Raw genomic sequence first — 17,551 nt, 5'->3', positions numbered from 1 at the left:
AATCCCCAATACTCTCCCTTTGGGAGGTAATTAGGCCATGTGGGTAAGGCCCTCATGAAGGGAGTTGGTGCCCTTACAAGTCTGTCTCTCTCTTTGCCCTGTGAGGAAATGAGAAGGCAACTGTCTGCAAACCAGAAAGAGTGCCCTAATCAGACACTGGATCTGCTGGTGCTTTGATCTTGGACTTCCCAGTCTCCAGAACTATGAGAAATAAATTTCCATTGTTTAAGCAGAAAAAAAATAGTAATCTGGGAATACTGGGCCCTTTGGTGGGATTAGGAGGCCTGTAAATAAAACTTTAGTCTCTACTTTTACTCATTATTTGCTTCATGGGACTTTTCACACTTTGTAAATATCATGCAAGTTTATTTTACATTTACTTATTCCTCATCTCCCTCACCAGTGGATGCTCAATGCCTTACACAGTGCCTGGACACAGATTAGTAGCTAAATATATATCTATTGAATGAATAAATGAGTACATTAATGAATGAAACCAGTGAGCTTGAAGGGTTAATTAATTAGAAGACTCATTTATCTTTTGTCAAGATTCCTCTCACTTCTGAACATACTGAGAAGCAGTCAATCACTGCTCTAAAGCTAGTGAGGAGATGTTCCCTTTGAATCCTTCATCTTTCAAACCCTTGAGGCAGGGGAGCAACTTTCTAACAAGTTCAGAAATATCATAACCACCAGGCATTTGTAAGGCATTGTTGCCAGGCCTGAAGGTGGGGAATAAAACAATCAATAAGTCAGGATATCTGCTCAGATTTTTTTAAATGTATTTCAAGAGTCAAGAAAGAAACTGAAAATAGCTTAAACCCAAGGCATAATATGAAACATAGAATAGGGCGTTGAGAAATGCTTTCCTGAGGTTGCTTTAGTTTTGATGATTGTTTATTAATCCTTATTCTGATGATGTACTATCTTGTCATGGATCAGGCTGATATACGGTGTGCAACAAAAAGTCTCACTCTTCCCTCTTTTCCTTACCACCCCCCAAAACTAAACAAGGTAGTCTCATGTCCTTCTAGACTTTCTTTCTGCAAATCCAAGAAAAAAATGCAAATACATGTATTCTTATTTTTCCCCTTTCTTGCTTAAAAGTGGCATATTATATATAATTTTCTTCATAGTGCTGTTTGCAAGGAACAGTGTATCTTAAAAATCTTTGCATTTCAGTACACATAGAACTTTAGAGTTTGCTTTCAAGCTGACTCTTGTAAAATAAGGAATCTTATAAAAAGCAGGGGAATGGGGCGCCTGGGTGGCTCAGTCGGTTAAGCGTTCGACTTCGGCTCAGGTCACGATCTTGCGGTATGTGAGTTCAAGCCCCGCGTCAGGCTCTGTGCTGACAGCTCAGAGCCTGGAGCCTGTTTCAGATTCTGTGTCTCCCTCTCTCTCTGCCCCTCCCCCGTTCATGCTCTGTCTCTCTCTGTCTCAAACATAAATAAACGTTAAAAAATAATTAAAAAAAATAAAAAGCAGGGGAAAGTCATTTCAGAAGAATGGCTTGGAGCCTTGGAGGTTGGGGGAAAGCAATGTCATCCTGTTTAGTGGTCATACAGAGTAGGGGAAGGAAAGTTATTTTAGATAAAGCTAGTGGGAACACCTCACAGGTGCTGCAAATACCCTGGAAGGACATTATAAAATGAACAAGGAAGTGATGGATCATCAGAATTACGCTCTAGGAAGATTAATCTACAGCCAGGTCAACAGTGGGTTGCAGATGGGACAGAGAATAGAGAAAAGAGGCAGAGAGATCAACTAGGAAGCAAAATTGTCTAAATCCAAACCAGGCATAGTGATGAAGAGAATGGAAGGGAAAAGATATAATTATGAGAGACTTCATGGAGATTCATTCTATAGCCACGGTTCTCTCTACCCTTTCTGTCCAGCTCTCATACATTATAAATAAAGTTCAACTGTACTACTTAATCCTGTGGGCATATTTAGTGATATATACAATTCCAAGTGTGTTAACTTCACTTCCATCTATTTCTCTATCATTAAAGGAAAAAAAATCAGAATTCATATGAGTGAGAGTGATGACTTCTATAGAGTTGATTTGTACCCCCTCTATTGTATATACTAGTTAAGAAGTAAATTACTTATAAACTTTGGCATTGTATCATTATCAATAGTGAATTATTTTGCAGCTGATTGACAGGACAGTTTAACATGTTAATTCAATTGGCACCACTGAATTCCAGAACTTGTAACTAACCCTGAGTGGGGTTTGGGAAAAAAGTATAGGCAGAAGAAAGGAGTTGATGCAAATCGGAGCACCTAGATGCATAAGATGTAATTAATAGAAATGGAAAATGCAACAAGAACAGGTTTTTGTAACAATGAAAGTATAGAACAGTAGGCATAACCAGCTATGCCTGGTTGGGTGATATTTAGGAATGGGAATACTAACATGCTCAGAGCAAAGATATGAATAAGCACATGACTGAGACCCCTTTATTTATTGTCTATTCAGCAAAACACAGTGGCTAAAAGAATAATTCCAGAGTCAGACTGCTTGGGTTTAAGTACTATCTCTGCCACTTCCTAGTTTTGTGACACTGTATAAACTACTTACAGTTTCTTTACCTCAATTTTCATATCTTTAAAATGGGAAAAGTATAGTAACTGTTTTCTAAATTACTGGGAGAAAAAAAATGAGCTAATTTATGCAATGTGCTTAGAACATTCCCCTGCATATAGTAAGTGCTCAATTAGTCACTACTTGTGAGAGGAATATTTATTTAGTGTTTACCATGTACTATGCACTGTACAAGAAGAGCCTATGCACAGTGCTAAACAAAGCACATTTATTTCCCTCAGAAGTTTGAGAGGAATGATGATTAATTCTGAAGAGGAAGAAGTGGGAAGTATTTGTATTACCATATAGGGAGTTCTCTGATGACTTCATATGTTTTAAGATATATAAAGATGCATGTATCGAGGGAGAGGAGTACACATAATAAAGGCAGATGCATAAATGAAATAGTCAAAGAAGCCAAAGTCCAGAATAAGGTAAGAGTTGCAAAACTTGCAAAGACAACTGAAAAGACCCTTAGTAACATTTTCAGAGCAAAGCAACTCACCAAATACAGTATAGAACAAATACCAAAGCCAGACAAAGATTCTACAAGAAAAGAAAACTACAGACAAATATCCTATGAATACAGATACAAAAATCCCCAACAAAAAAACTAGGAAATGAAATCCAGCAACAAATTAAAAGGATATTATATAAGGGTGCCTGGGTGCCTCAACTGATTAAGCATCCAACTCTTGATTTGAACTCAGGTCATGATCTTATGGTTCACGGGATCTAGTTCCATGTCAGGGTATGCTGACAGTGCAGAAGCTGCTTAGGTTTTTCTCTCCCTCCCTCTCTCTCTGCCCTTCCCCCCTTCTCTATCTCAAAATGGATAAACATTTTTTAAAAAAGGATATTATACACCATTATTAAGTAGGATTTATTCCAAGAATGCAAGTGTGGTGCACCATAGGAAAATCAAGCAATGTAATAAACTGTAAAAGGAAAAAAAACCCACATGTGATCATCTCAATAAACATGGAGAAAACATTTCAAAAAAAACTCAACACATTTTCATGCTAAAAACACTTACCAAACTAAAAATAAAAGGTAATTTCTTTAACATGATAAAGGGCATTTATGCAAACCCATAGTTGATGTCATATAAAATAGTGAAAGACTGAAAGCTTTTCCCTTAAGATCAGGAACAAGAAAAGTATGACCATTTTCACCACTTATTCAACATTGCACTGAAAGTCTTAGCAAGAGTAATTAGGCAGGAAAAAGAAACAAGAGATGAAACAAAAGAAATTCAAATTGGAAGAAGGAAGTACAACTATTTTCAGATGACATGATTCTGTATATGAAAATTCCAAAGAATACACACACACACACACACACACACACACTACTAGAACTAATAAATACATTTAGCAAAGTCGTAGGGTAGAAAGTCAACAGACAAAAATCAGTTGTGCTTCTATACCCCAGCAATGAGCAATTCAAAAAGGAAATTAAGAAAATAATTCAATTTACAATAGCATCCAAAATAATAAAATACGTAGGAATAACTTTAAACAAGGAAGTATAAAATTTGCACAATGAGAACTATAATACATCGGATGAAAGAAATTAAAAAAGACCTAATTAAATTGTAAGACATCCCATGCTCATGGATTGGAAGACATATTATTGTTAAGATGACAGTACTCCTCCAAATAATCCACAGATTCAGTGCAATCCCTACCAAGATTCCAATGGTGGGTTTTTTCCCCCCTGAAATGGAAAAGCCAATCCTCAAATTTATATGGAATTGCAAGTAGCCCAGAATAGCTAAAACAATACTGAAAAAGAAAAACATGGTTGTAGGATTCAGACTTTTCAATTTCAAAACTTACCACAAAGCTAAAAGAGTGTGGTACTCGCATAAGGATAGACATATAGACCAATGAAATAGAATTGAGAATTAAAAAATCAATTTAAATATTTATGGCCAATTCATTTTTTATATGGGCACCAATACCATTCAATAGGGGGAGAATAGTCTGTCCCTTTGAAACTGGTACTGGGGCAACTGGATAAAGACATTCAAAAGAATGAATTCGGACATTACTTCATTTACAAAAATTAACTCAACATGGATCAACAACCTAAATATAAGAGGGAAGGAGGAAGGGAAAGGACAGCTACCTGAAAGTAAATAGTATCAAATTAACAAGGAGTGGAGAGGTGGAGAGATGTCAGGCCTGTTCAATTGTAAAGCATAAAACTGAGGTTTCTTTTTTTTTCTTTTTTGTTTAAGAGAGAAATGGAGGGGCGCCTGGGTGGCGCAGTTGGTTAAGCGTCCGACTTCAGCCAGGTCACGATCTCGCGGTCTGTGAGTTTGAGCCCCGCGTCAGGCTCTGGGCTGATGGCTCAGAGCCTGGAGCCTGTTTCAGATTCTGTGTCTCCCTCTCTCTCTGCCCCTCCCCCATTCATGCTCTGTCTCTCTCTGTCCCAAAAAAAATAAATAAAACGTTGAAAAAAAAAAAGAGAAATGGAAACTGATCATAAGATATTGCCTAGTTTCTTAAAGTTAGTTCAAGTTGTCAAACTCAAGAATTACCTCCCAAGTAACCAAAAGAATTGCCTGATGTGATATGGGACCACTGTTGGTCTCTGAGAAATCATGGACAATGAGAAAGGTGCTGGGACAGTGGGGACAGACAACTACAAAGTTTTCAGAGGGGGAAAATTGTCCCTGGATTCGAGGCTGCTAAACTAGATGGTGTTTCCCAACAGAATTTTCCAACAGATATTATATGAACAGTTTATACAAGGTGACATGAAGGAACCAACATAGACTCCCTACATAGAGATAACAAGTCAAACCATAATTCACATTTTGCATGTAGTTACCAGGCTAGGAAATTAGGGGATGCTATAAAAATGAGGAAGCTAGATTTATGAAGGCATTAAATAGAGACTTATCTTGCTAATAAAATAGAAAACTGTGGATTGGGATAATAGGGTTAACTGGTTTGATTGCTGGTTGAATAATTGCTAGTTTAATTGTTTGCTGAATATCCAAAGGATTGATTAATGGATGTGTACCAGTCTGGAAGGAGACCTCAATGATCACATTCTAGGGCCCTATTGGATTGCTTCTTCCAGTTCAACTTATTTAAATTTAAATCCAAAGAGTATAGAATTCTAGTAAGAGAACTTTGGAAGAATAAAAAGAAAATTTTTAGCTTAGTTGATCAAAAAACTATTAGTGAAGTTACAAATGGGAACGATTTAGTTCGATAACCTTTCTTGTGAAAAATGTGGTCAAGGTCAAGATGCTTTCACTCCTTGCATGTCAATTGAGTGCCTGCTGTTTGCTAGGCTAGCTGGTGATCACATGAAGATATTGTGGTCACCCCAGGAGCATACAGCAAGCTAGCTACTGCAAAATCATCCCCCAGATCTTTGTGGTTTGTGTCTTGCTGAAGCCCCAGAACAATGTGGGTCAGTAGTGAGAGACACTTTTTCAAGTAGGCTTCCAGGGATCTAGGCTTTACCATCTCTAGAACCTTGGAGTTCTCCACTGTTTCTGCATCTGGCCAGCAGACAATGGAAGAGAGAGCACATGGAGGACTATGCCTCCTCCTGTTTGGTTAATATCACTCTATGGTCATATCTAACTGCAATAGCGCTGTGTGCCTAAGTGGAAATCTGTTTGGGCAGCAACTAGCCAATCCCTGCTACAAACAGGGAAAGACAGACATATAAAAAGACACTTGTAAAACAACATAAAAAATAAAATCAGTATTCGAGATATATAGAAGGTGCTATAAAACACCATGAAGGACCACTGAAGCAGCCTGAGCCAGAGTGGTCAAAGAAGATATCCAAAGGAGATAATGGCCTGTGTAGAGTCTCTGAAGATGAGTTTGAAATAATGAATAGGGGTTAATCAGGAAAACAGGAGAGGGTGTTAAAACATACACACACACACACACACACACACACACACACTTAAAAAATGTGAAGGAAAGAAAAAGAATGAGAAGGAATGTGGAGGGACTCTGAGCCTAGAGAGAACTGGCAGCCTGCCAGGGGGTTTGGATGCCTCCTTTGGGGATCATGTAAACCCTGGCATTTGAAACACATGTCTGCTTGAATAGGCAGGGGGCATCCTCTTCTGTTCCATGAGCCAGTTTACAGAGCTCCTTTTGGAGACAGACACAAGAAATTAGTCCCTTTTTGTGCTGCATCTTACCTTATAAAGTGTCATGTAACTTCTCCCAAAACCTTGCCTTGTAGGTTTCAGTAGCTGCTGTTCTATCAGCCAAAGCTGTGAAGGCAACTTGATACAAACCCACCATTGTGTTTCATTTAAGTCAGATGCATTTTAATTCCCACTCCCCAAGGAGAAGCAGCAGATGTTATTTGCATCTCAGTTGAAAGCCATCATATCAGGGCACTTTGGTGGCTTGGTCAGTTAAGTAGCTGATTCTTGATTTCAGCAAAGATCATGGTCATGCAGTTCATGAGATTGAGCCCGGTGTCAGGTTCTGAGCTGACATTGCAGAGCCTGCTTGGGATTCTTTTTATTTCTGTCTGTCCCTTCCCCACTCATGCTTTCTTTCTCAAAATAAATAAACATTAAAAAATTATAGAAAAATTAAAGACAAGCCATCATATCTTTGAGGAAAAAAAGCATCTGAAAGCAGAGGAGTCTGCACTTATCTCAGATTCAAGGTTTGGCAGGAGGACCTCAAAGTGATGACAGAAAGTACACTGTGACTGTCACCAAACCCCAAGAGAAAAATCCAGGGCCCACAGGAGCTCTGCCCAGTCTTGGTACAAACCCAGAAGTCTATTATGCTCAAGCCCTCAGACAAGAGGCCAAAGCAAGTGTTGTACCCATGCTAGGGTGGTCTTACTAGCAGCCAGCTATTAAGCTTACTACCAGACAATCTCCCAAACCACTGGTTTTGAGCTTATTTCTAGATATTTTGTCCTTGGTCACTTGGCTGATTGTTAGGTATAAAGATATTTTAAGGAACAGAAAGGAGCAAACCAGCCTCAAACTGTTTGCTCAGGCTTTCATTTCCCAATCCCACTGGTTTCCACGTGGAAAGCCAAGATCCTGACTGCTGAGGAGTGCTCAAACTTTTTGTGTTTCAAAACCTGTAATGCTGATTCCAGCTCTGTATTAAAATAAAATATAGAGAGGAGGGGAAGATGGCAGCGTAGGAGGACGCTGGGCTCACCGCGCATCCTGCTGATCACTTAGATTCCACCTACACCTGCCTAAATAACCCAGAAAACCGCCAGAGGATTAGCAGAACGGAGTCGCCAGACCCAAGCGCAGACAAGAGGCCCACGGAAGAGGGTAGGAAGGGCGGAGAGGTGGTGCTCGCTCCACAGACTGGCGGGAGGGAGCCGGGGCGGAGGGGCGGCTTGCCGGCCAAGCAGAGTCCCCGAGTCTGGCTGGCAAAAGCAGAGGGGCCTGACGGACTGTGTTCTGACAGCAAGCGCGACTTAGCGTCTGGGAGGTCATAAGTTAACAGCTCTTCTCAGAAAGTGGGAAGGCTGGAGGACAAAGGGAGGGAGAGCTGCAGAGCTCCCGGAAGACAGAGCTCAGTTTGGTGGGGAACAAAGGCGCTCGCCAGCGCCATCTCCCCCGCCCATCCCCCAGCCAAAATCCCAAAGGGAACCAGTTCGGGCCGGGGAAATTGCTCGCTCTGCGCAAACACCCAACTCTGCTTCTGCGGAGCCAAACCTCCGGCAGCGGATCTGACTCCCTCCTGCTGCCACAGGGCCCCTCCTGAAGTGGATCACCTAAGGAGAAGCGAGCTAAGCCTGCCCCTCCTGCCCCCGTGCACCTTGCCTACCCACCCCAGCTAATACGCCAGATCCCTAGCATCACAAGCCTGGCAGTGTGCAAGTAGCCCAGACGGGCCACGCCACCCCACAGTGAATCCCGCCCCTAGGAGAGGGGAAGAGAAGGCACACACCAGTCTGACTGTGGCCCCAGCGGTGGGCTGGGGGCAGACATCAGGTCGGACTGCGGCCCCACCCACCAACTCCAGTTATACACCACAGTACAGGGGAAGTGCCCTGCAGGTCCTCACCACGCCAGGGACTATCCAAACTGACCAAGTGGAAGAATTCCCCTCAGAAGAATCTCTAGGAAATAACAACAGCTAATGAGCTGATCAAAAAGGATTTAAATAATATAACAGAAAGTGAATTTAGAATAATAGTCATAAAATGAATCGTTGGGCTTGAAAACAGTATACAGGACAGCAGAGAATCTCTTGCTACAGAGATCAAGGGACTAAGGAACAGTCATTAGGAGCTGAAAAACGCTTTAAATGAAATGCAAAACAAAATGGAAACCACCACGGCCCGGATTGAAGAGGCAGAGGAGAGAATAGGTGAGCTAGAAGATAAGTTATGGAAAAAGAGGAAGCTGAGAAAAAGAGAGATAAAAAAATCCAGGAGTATGAGGGGAAAATTAGAGAACTAAGTGATACACTAAAATGAAATAATATACGCATAATTGGTATCCCAGAGGAGGAAGAGAGAGGGAAAGGTGCTGACTGTGTACTTGAAGAAATTATAGCTGAGAACTTCCCTGAACTGGGGAAGGAAAAAGGCATTGAAATCTAAGAGGCACAGAGAACTCCCTTCAGACGTAACTTAAATCGATCTTCTGCATGACATATCATAGTGAAACTGGCAAAATGCAAGGATAAAGAGAAAATTCTGAAAGCAGCAAGGGGTAAACGTGCCCTCACATATAAAGAGAGACCTATAAGACTCGTGACTGATCTCTCTTTTGAAACTTGGCAGGCCAGAAAGAATTGGCACAAGATTTTCAGGGTGCTAGACAGAAAAAATATGCAGCCGGGAATCCTTTATCCAGCAAGTCTGTCATTTAGAATAGAAGAAGAGATAAAGGTCTTCCCAAACAAACAAAAACTGAGGAATTTGTCACCACTAAACCAGCCCTACAAGAGATCCTAAGGGGGACCCTGTGAGACAAAGTCCCAGAGACATCATTATAAGCATAAAACATACAGACATCACAATGACTCTAAACCTGTATCTTTCTATAATAACACTGAATGTAAATGGATTAAATGCGCCAACCAAAAGACATAGGGTATCAGAATGGATAAAAGAACAAGACCCATCTATTTGCTGTCTACAAGAGACTCATTTTAGACCTGAGGACACCTTCAGATTGAGAGTGAGGGGATGGAGAACTATTTACCATGCTACTGGAAGTCAAAAGAAAGCTGGAGTAGCCATACTTATATCAGACAAACTAGACTTTAAATTAAAGGCTGTAACAAGAGATGAAGAAGGACATTATATAATAGTTACAGGGTCTATCCATCAGGAAGAGCTAACAATTATAAATGTCTATGCGCCGAATACCGGAGCCCCCAAATATATAAAACAATTATTCATAAACATAAGCAACTTTATCGATAAGAATGTGGTAATTGCAGGGGACTTTAACACCCCACTTACAGAAATGGATAGATCATCTAGACACACGGTCAATAAAGAAACAAGGGCCCTGAATGAGACATTGGACCAGATAGACTTGACAGATATATTTAGAACTCTGCATCCCAAAGCAACAGAATATACTTTCTTCTCGAGTGCACATGGAACATTCTCCAAGATAGATCATATACTGGGTCACAAAACAGCCCTTCATAAGTTTACAAGAATTGAAATTATACCATGCATATTTTCAGACCACAATGCTATGAAGCTTGAAATCAACCACAGAAAAAAGTCTGGAAAACCTCCAAAAGCATGAAGGTTAAAGAACACCCTACTAACGAATGAGTGGGTCAACCAGGCAATTAGAGAAGAAATTAAAAAATATATGGAAACAAACGAAAATGAAAATACAACAATCCAAACGCTTTGGGACGCAGCAAAGGCAATCCTGAGAGGAAAATACATTGCCATCCAGGCCTATCTCAAGAAACAAGAAAAATCTCAAATACAAAATCTAACAGCACACCTAAAGGAAATAGAAGCAGAACAGCAAAGGCAGCCTAAACCCAGCAGGAGAGAAATAATAAAGATCAGAGTAGAAATAAACAATATAGAATCTAAAAAAAACTGTTGAGCAGATCAATGAAACCAAGAGTTGGTTTTTTGAAAAAATAAACAAAATTGACAAACCTCTAGCCAGGCTTCTCAAAAAGAAAAGGGAGATGACCCAAATAGATAAAATCATGAATGAAAATGGAATTATTACAACCAATCCCTCAGAGATACAAACAATTATCAGGGATTACTATGAAAAATTATATGCCAACAAATTGGACAACCTGGAAGAAATGGACAAATTCCCGAACACCCACACTCTTCCAAAACTCAATCAGGAGGACATAGAAAGCTTGAACAGACCCATAACCAGCGAAGAAATTGAATCGGTTATCAAAAATCTCCCAACAAATAAGAGTCCAGGACCAGATGGCTTCCCAGGGGAGTTCGACCAGATGTTTAAAGCAGAGATAATACCTATCCTTCTCAAGCTACTCCAAAAAATAGAAAGGGAAGGAAAACTTCCAGACTCATTCTATGAAGCCAGTATTACTTTGATTCCTAAACCAGACAGAGACCCAGTAAAAAAAGAGAACTACAGGCCAATATCCCTGATGAATATGGATGCAAAAATTCTCAATAAGATACTAGCAAATCGAATTCAACAGCATATAAAAAGAATTATTCACCATGATCAAGTGGGATTCATTCCTGGGATGCAGGGCTGGTTCAGCATTCGCAAATCAATCAACGTGATACATCACATTAACAAAAAAAATGAGAAGAACCATATGATACTGTCAATCGATGCAGAAAAGGCCTTTGACAAAATCCAGCACCCTTTCTTAATAAAAACCCTTGAGAAAGTCAGGATAGAAGGAACATACTTAAAGATCATAAAAGCCATTTATGAAAAGCCCACAGCTAACGTCATCCTCAATGGGGAAAAACTGAGAGCTTTTTCCCTGAGATCAGGAACACGACAGGGATGCCCACTCTCACCGCTGTTGTTTAACATAGTGCTGGAAGTTCTAGCATCAGCAATCAGACAACAAAAGGAAATCAAAGGCATCCAAATTGGCAAAGATGAAGTCAAGCTTTCGCTTTTTGCAGATGACATGATATTATACATGGAAAATCCGATAGACTCCACCAAAAGTCTGCTAGAACTGATACATGAATTCAGCAAAGTTGCAGGATACAAAATCAATGTACAGAAATCAGTTTCATTCTTATACACTAATAATGAAGCAACAGAAATACAAATAAAGAAACTGATCCCATTCACAATTGCACCAAGAAGCATAAAATACCTAGGAATAAATCTAACCAAAAATGTAAAGGATCTGTATGCTGAAAACTATAGAAAGCTTATGAAGGTAATTGAAGAAGATTTAAAGAAATGGAAAGACATTCCCTGCTCATGGATTGGAAGAATAAATATTGTCAAAATGTCAATACTACCCAAAGCTATCTACACATTCAATGCAATCCCAATCAAAATTGCACCAGCATTCTTCTCGAAACTAGAACAGCTATCCTAAAATTCATATGGAACCATGAAAGACCCCGAATAGCCAAAGGAATTTTGAAGAAGAAGACCAAAGCAGGAGGCATCACAATCCCAGACTTTAGCCTCTACTACAAAGCTGTCATTATCAAGACAGCATGGTATTGGCACAAAAACAGACACATAGACCAATGGAATAGAATAGAAACCCCAGAACTAGACCCACAAACGTATGGCCAACTCATCTTTGACAAAGCAGGAAAGAACATCCAATGGAAAAAAGACAGCCTTTTTAACAAATGGTGCTGGGAGAACTGGACAGCAACATGCAGAAGGTTGAAACTAGACCACTTTCTCACACCATTCACAAAAATAAACTCGAAATGGATAAAGGACCTAAATGTGAGACAGGAAACCATCAAAACCTTAGAGGAGAAAGCAGGAAAAGACCTCTCTGACCTCAGCCGTAGCAATCTCTTACTCGACACATCCCCAAAGGCAAGGGAATTAAAAGCAAAAGTGAATTACTGGGACCTTATGAAGATAAAAAGCTTCTGCACAGCAAAGGAAACAACCAACAAAACTAAAAGTCAACCAACAGAATGGGAAAAGATATTTACAAATGACATATTGGACAAAGGGCTAGTATCTAAAATCTATAAAGAGCTCACCAAACTCCACACCCAAAAAACAAATAACCCAGTGAAGAAATGGGCAGAAAACATGAATAGACACTTCTCTAAAGAAGATATCCAGGTGGCCAACAGGCACATGAAAAGATGTTCAGCGTCGCTCCTTATCAGGGAAATACAAATCAAAACCACACTCAAGTATCACCTCACGCCAGTCAGAGTGGCCAAAACGAACAAATCAGGAGACTATAGATGCTGGCGAGGATGTGGAGAAACGGGAACCCTCTTGCACTGTTGGTGGGAATGCAAATTGGTGCAGCCGCTCTGGAAAGCAGTGTGGAGGTTCCTCAGAAAATTAAAAATAGACCTACCTTATGACCCAGCAATAGCACTGCTAGGAATTTATCCAAAGGATACAGGAGTACTGATGCATAGGGGCACTTGTACCCCAATGTTCATAGCAGCACTCTCAACAATAGCCAAATTATGGAAAGAGCCTAAATGTCCATCAACTGATGAATGGATAAAGAAATTGTGGTTTATATACACAATGGAATATTACGTGGCAATGAGAAAAAATGAAATATGGCCTTTTGTAGCAATGTGGATGGAACTGGAGAGTGTGATGCTAAGTGAAACAAGCCACACAGAGAAAGACAGATACCATATGGTTTCACTCTTATGTGGATCCTGAGAAACTTAACAGGAATCCATGGGGGAGGGGAAGGAAAAAAAAAAAAGAGGTTAGAGTGGGAGAGAGCCAAAGCATAAGAGACTGTTAAAAACTGAGAACAAACTGAGGGTTGATGGGGGGTGGGCAGGAGGGGAGGGTGGGTGATGGGTATTGAGGAGGGCACCTTTTGGGATGAGCACTGGGTGTTGTATGGAAACCAATTGGTCAATAAATTTCATATATATAAAAAAATAAAATAAAATATAAATAGTATGTTTGTAGAGAATGAGGACTATAAGACTTGATGCTTAAAACACAACACATGTGCAGACCTCAAGACCTTTTTTTTTCCCCCTGACAAGGCAGACAGAGTATTGTGGGAAAGACACACATCTTGATGTCAAGGTCATGTATATCCAAATCCAGGTCTTTTGATCTGTGACTGAATTTTCCTCCATTTTGATTTCCTGTCTATAAAATGGCAGTAAGAATACTTACTTCACTATAGCATTTACTGAGAATGCTGATGAAACATGCCTGCTTCAGATATGGCATGAACACTAGTAAGTGTTCATGAATAATACTCTGCTCTTTTGCTTTTCAAGTAAACCTTTGGCTTCCTCTAATCGTCCAGCTGGGGAAAGTCCCAAATCTCTGTCTTGTTGGTATTTTAGATTCAATAGGTCTGAAAGCAACATCATTTTGTTTAGTTATAAATCAGCTCTCCCTCTTAGCATCCACTCACAAATAGCACCACCAGTTTCTCAATTAACTAGACTCACTTCTTTGACTCTCCTTCTTCAGTCACCAAGATCTGTTGGGTTTTTCTCTCTGGTATCTAAAACAGCCCCATTATACCTTGCAAATCCATAATTTTAAAGTTATAAGAACATCACAAATACCATAGAAATCACTGAAGTGTTTAGCATAGAATCCTGACCAGGAGAAATCAGTATTTAAATATTTCTTTTTATTGCACTGCTGTTAGGGATGTGGCTTCAAACTGCTAAACAGAGGAAGATCAGATGTGGAAGAGGGTAGAGTTGAGAGAATCCCGCAGAAACAAAACCAGGCAAATGGGGCATCAATATTAGGAGATTTTCTGTTTTACTGGAAGTTAAGGGGTTGGATGGGCTTCAGATTCTGATTAATCCAATGGTTCTCAGATACTTTTTGGTAAAGTTGCACTCCACCCTTTTTTCTGAGCCTTTTGCCTACTGGGTTAAGGATTATTAATTTATTTCCACCTTCCACCCCATTTAATATTTGAGAATGCTGGGGCGCCTGGGTGGCTCAGTCGGTTGAGCGTCCAACTTCAGCTCAGGTCATGATCTTGCAGCTTGTGCGTTCGAGCCCCATGTTGGGCTCTGTGCTGACAGCTCAGAGCCTGGAGCCTGTTTCAGATTCTGTGTCTCCCTCTCTCTCTGCCCCAACCCACTCGCATTCTGTCTCTGTCTCTCTCAAAAATAAATAAACATTAAAAAAAATTTTTAAAAAATTTGAGAATGCTGAAGCTCCAGGAAGTAAAATGCCCTGTCCAAAGTTATCTAGTAGGTCAGCCAATAATGCTTTGGTTTCCCTGTTTCTTCTCTCGTCAGAGTTTTGCTCACTGCAAGCCAATATACAATAAATTGATGTCATCAATTTCTGAGTATATATGAACATTAATGCCCAAATTTGAATGAGTGATATCCCCAACCTAAACAATTTGTAGAGGCTTTGCTGACAGCCCCAGAAGGCTTTACTGGTTATCTCCAAGAGGACTAAGGAGAAAGAGTCAGCTTACAAATGTGCAGAGGCAAATCCATTCATGCCTGTGTCAGACTTCATTAAACTGCGTACCAGGCATTTCAGGGAGTCATGGCCTTTCTGTCACTGCTGGGTACTGCATTCCATCCTGCTCTTGCCTTCCTGAGCCTTTGGGATTCCATGTCTGCAATGAAACCTGAAGTGGAGTATGGATGGTGGGAGAAATTCCCTTTTCTCCAGCTCAATTTCACACTAGCTTTCCACAGCCCTGAACTAAGATGACTGTGCCTAAGATCTTACATGTTTTCCAAGAAACTTACAGATTATGGCTCTAGTCTCTCCTCCCTGTCTTCCAATTGAAACAAATAAGCAATCTATCAAATAAACAAATGCCAGTCCTCAAGGAAGAACAGATACCACATATCCCATTGGCACCATCTCTCCTCCATGTTATTCAAAACAAACAAGTTATTTTTCCTTTTTTCCAGATACATACTTGAGCAGAGAGGTGTCCCCAACTCCCTCTTCAGACACATTTAGATTCTCAGCTCCAGCTCAGCCAGGATTCTTTATCATCTTGCAATACTTTGGTGTGAAAGCAAAGATGCATGATCATGGGTTAGTATTTGCTATTCTTTCCCAATGCTAAGCCCAGTTCCTGCCCTACACATAGTAAAAGCTCAACAAAGACTTGCCTCTGAGAAAAGGTCTTCTAGTGGTACCATGTCTTGCAAAGGAATATCATTATCTTTGGTATTTTAGTTCCATAGAGACCAATCATGTAGACAATAGAAAACTATGAGTCAGAAGCCAGATCCCACACTTTTACCAAAGTATTTGAGTAGGCCTGTTGGGATGGACAATTATATATGTGAAGTGTTGTGATATTGTGACCTATAATAAGAAATATATATTTTGTCCTCATCCCTGTTTCTGGCACAGAGTTCCTAAAACTCTTAGAATTTCCTAAATATTGAGATTGTGATAAAAGTGTCTTTTGTTAATGAGGTGACTTTTGGAAAGCACCTAAGGGTGGGAATTGGCTGCCAGTGGAGCCAACCATGTATTAGAGATTTGGAACTTTCAGTCCCTACTCCATGACCTCTAGAGAGGACTGAAGATGGAGTTCAACACCAATGGCCAATGATTTAATTAATCATGCCTATGTATTGAAGCCTCCACAAAAACTCAAAAGGAATGAGTTTAAGAGCTTCTGAGTTGGTGAACATGTGGTTATTTCCCTGTATGTCTGGAAGGGGCATGGAAACTCCCTGCCCCTTACCATATACCTTGTTCTATGTATCTCTTCCATCTGTCTATTCCTGATTTGTATACTTTTATAACAAATTCATAATCTAGTAAGTAAAATGTTTCTCTGAGCTTTGTGAGCCATTCTAGAAACTTAATTGAACCCAGGAGGAAGGTAGTGGAAACCTCTGATTTATAGCCAGTTGGTCAGAAGTACAGGTGCTTGGACTTGCAACTGGCATCCTGGGTCCCAGAGGTCGTTAGAATTTATAATTTGTAGTTGGTCCATCAGAAGCACAGGTTACAAACTGGGTTTAGGACTGGTATCTGAAGTGAGGGGGCGGTACAGTCTTGTGGGACTGAGACTTAACCCATGGGATCTGATGCTATCTGTGGATAGATAGAGTCAGGATTGAGTTAAATTGTAGGACACCCACGTAGTGTACCAAGAATTGCTTACACTTGTGGGGAACCTGCTCCCCTATGTGATTGGAATTGGGACCTGGACAACTTTAGATGTGTACACTGGACACCCTGTTCAGGTAGTACTTTCTCCAAGCCTGGCATGACCTTCCAGTATAAGTTAGGAGACCTTCACAGCATTCCCACCGTAATCTTTACTTGTCTCCATCATAGTCCTTATAGTTCTGTGCCATGATTATTGTTTAAGCACCCATTATCTCCCATTGGGCTGTGAGCCCTTGTCATTAAGGAAAGGATCTACTTGCCTTTGTCAGTGCAGAAACTTATGTAAGACTTACCACTTGAGGAATTTGGCTTTCATTGATTTTACAAGAAATTAAAATTAAAGCCCCCAATCTGGATTATAAATTACCTGTATTCTTATTCTTGCCTGCTCCTCCACCTTCATCTTCCTCTTTGCTCATTTTTTCAAAGCTCAGTTTTATTGTCTTCCTTCAGATCCTTGATTATGCCCTGGGCCCTCCTGACAAAGAATTTTTTTTCCATTTTTGTCTCCATCAGCTAAGATCTCAGCTGACGTTTTACTTTCATGAGAAAGCCTTCTCTGACCCCACCTCATTCCAACCCATACAACCTTATTGCCTCTTGTCTCCTAGAGTGGAAGAAAACTTTCTTCTTCTTCCCTTCTTGGTTCTTTGGCAGGTCTTATAAGTAAATTGACAGAGACA

At 40.3% G+C, this 17,551-nt stretch overlaps 1 protein-coding gene across 1 annotated transcript in view; it reads right to left on the bottom strand.

Moving 5' to 3' along the window:
* The window catches only part of LOC125149873 (methylcrotonoyl-CoA carboxylase beta chain, mitochondrial-like), a 37,188-nt gene extending 19,901 nt beyond the window's left edge, over positions 1-17,287 (bottom strand). Inside the window, 3 exon segments of the mRNA XM_047829024.1 lie at positions 591-722; positions 5,951-6,116; positions 17,236-17,287. Of these exon segments, the coding sequence (XP_047684980.1) occupies positions 591-722; positions 5,951-6,116; positions 17,236-17,287 (350 nt within the window).
* Between the last annotated feature and the right edge of the window lie 264 nt (positions 17,288-17,551).

This window comes from Prionailurus viverrinus, chromosome D4 (genome assembly GCF_022837055.1).
Source record: "Prionailurus viverrinus isolate Anna chromosome D4, UM_Priviv_1.0, whole genome shotgun sequence".
Lineage (NCBI taxonomy): Eukaryota > Metazoa > Chordata > Mammalia > Carnivora > Felidae > Prionailurus > Prionailurus viverrinus.
The sequence above is the reverse complement of the archived record's forward strand: the minus strand, read 5'-3'. Positions and strand labels throughout refer to the sequence as shown.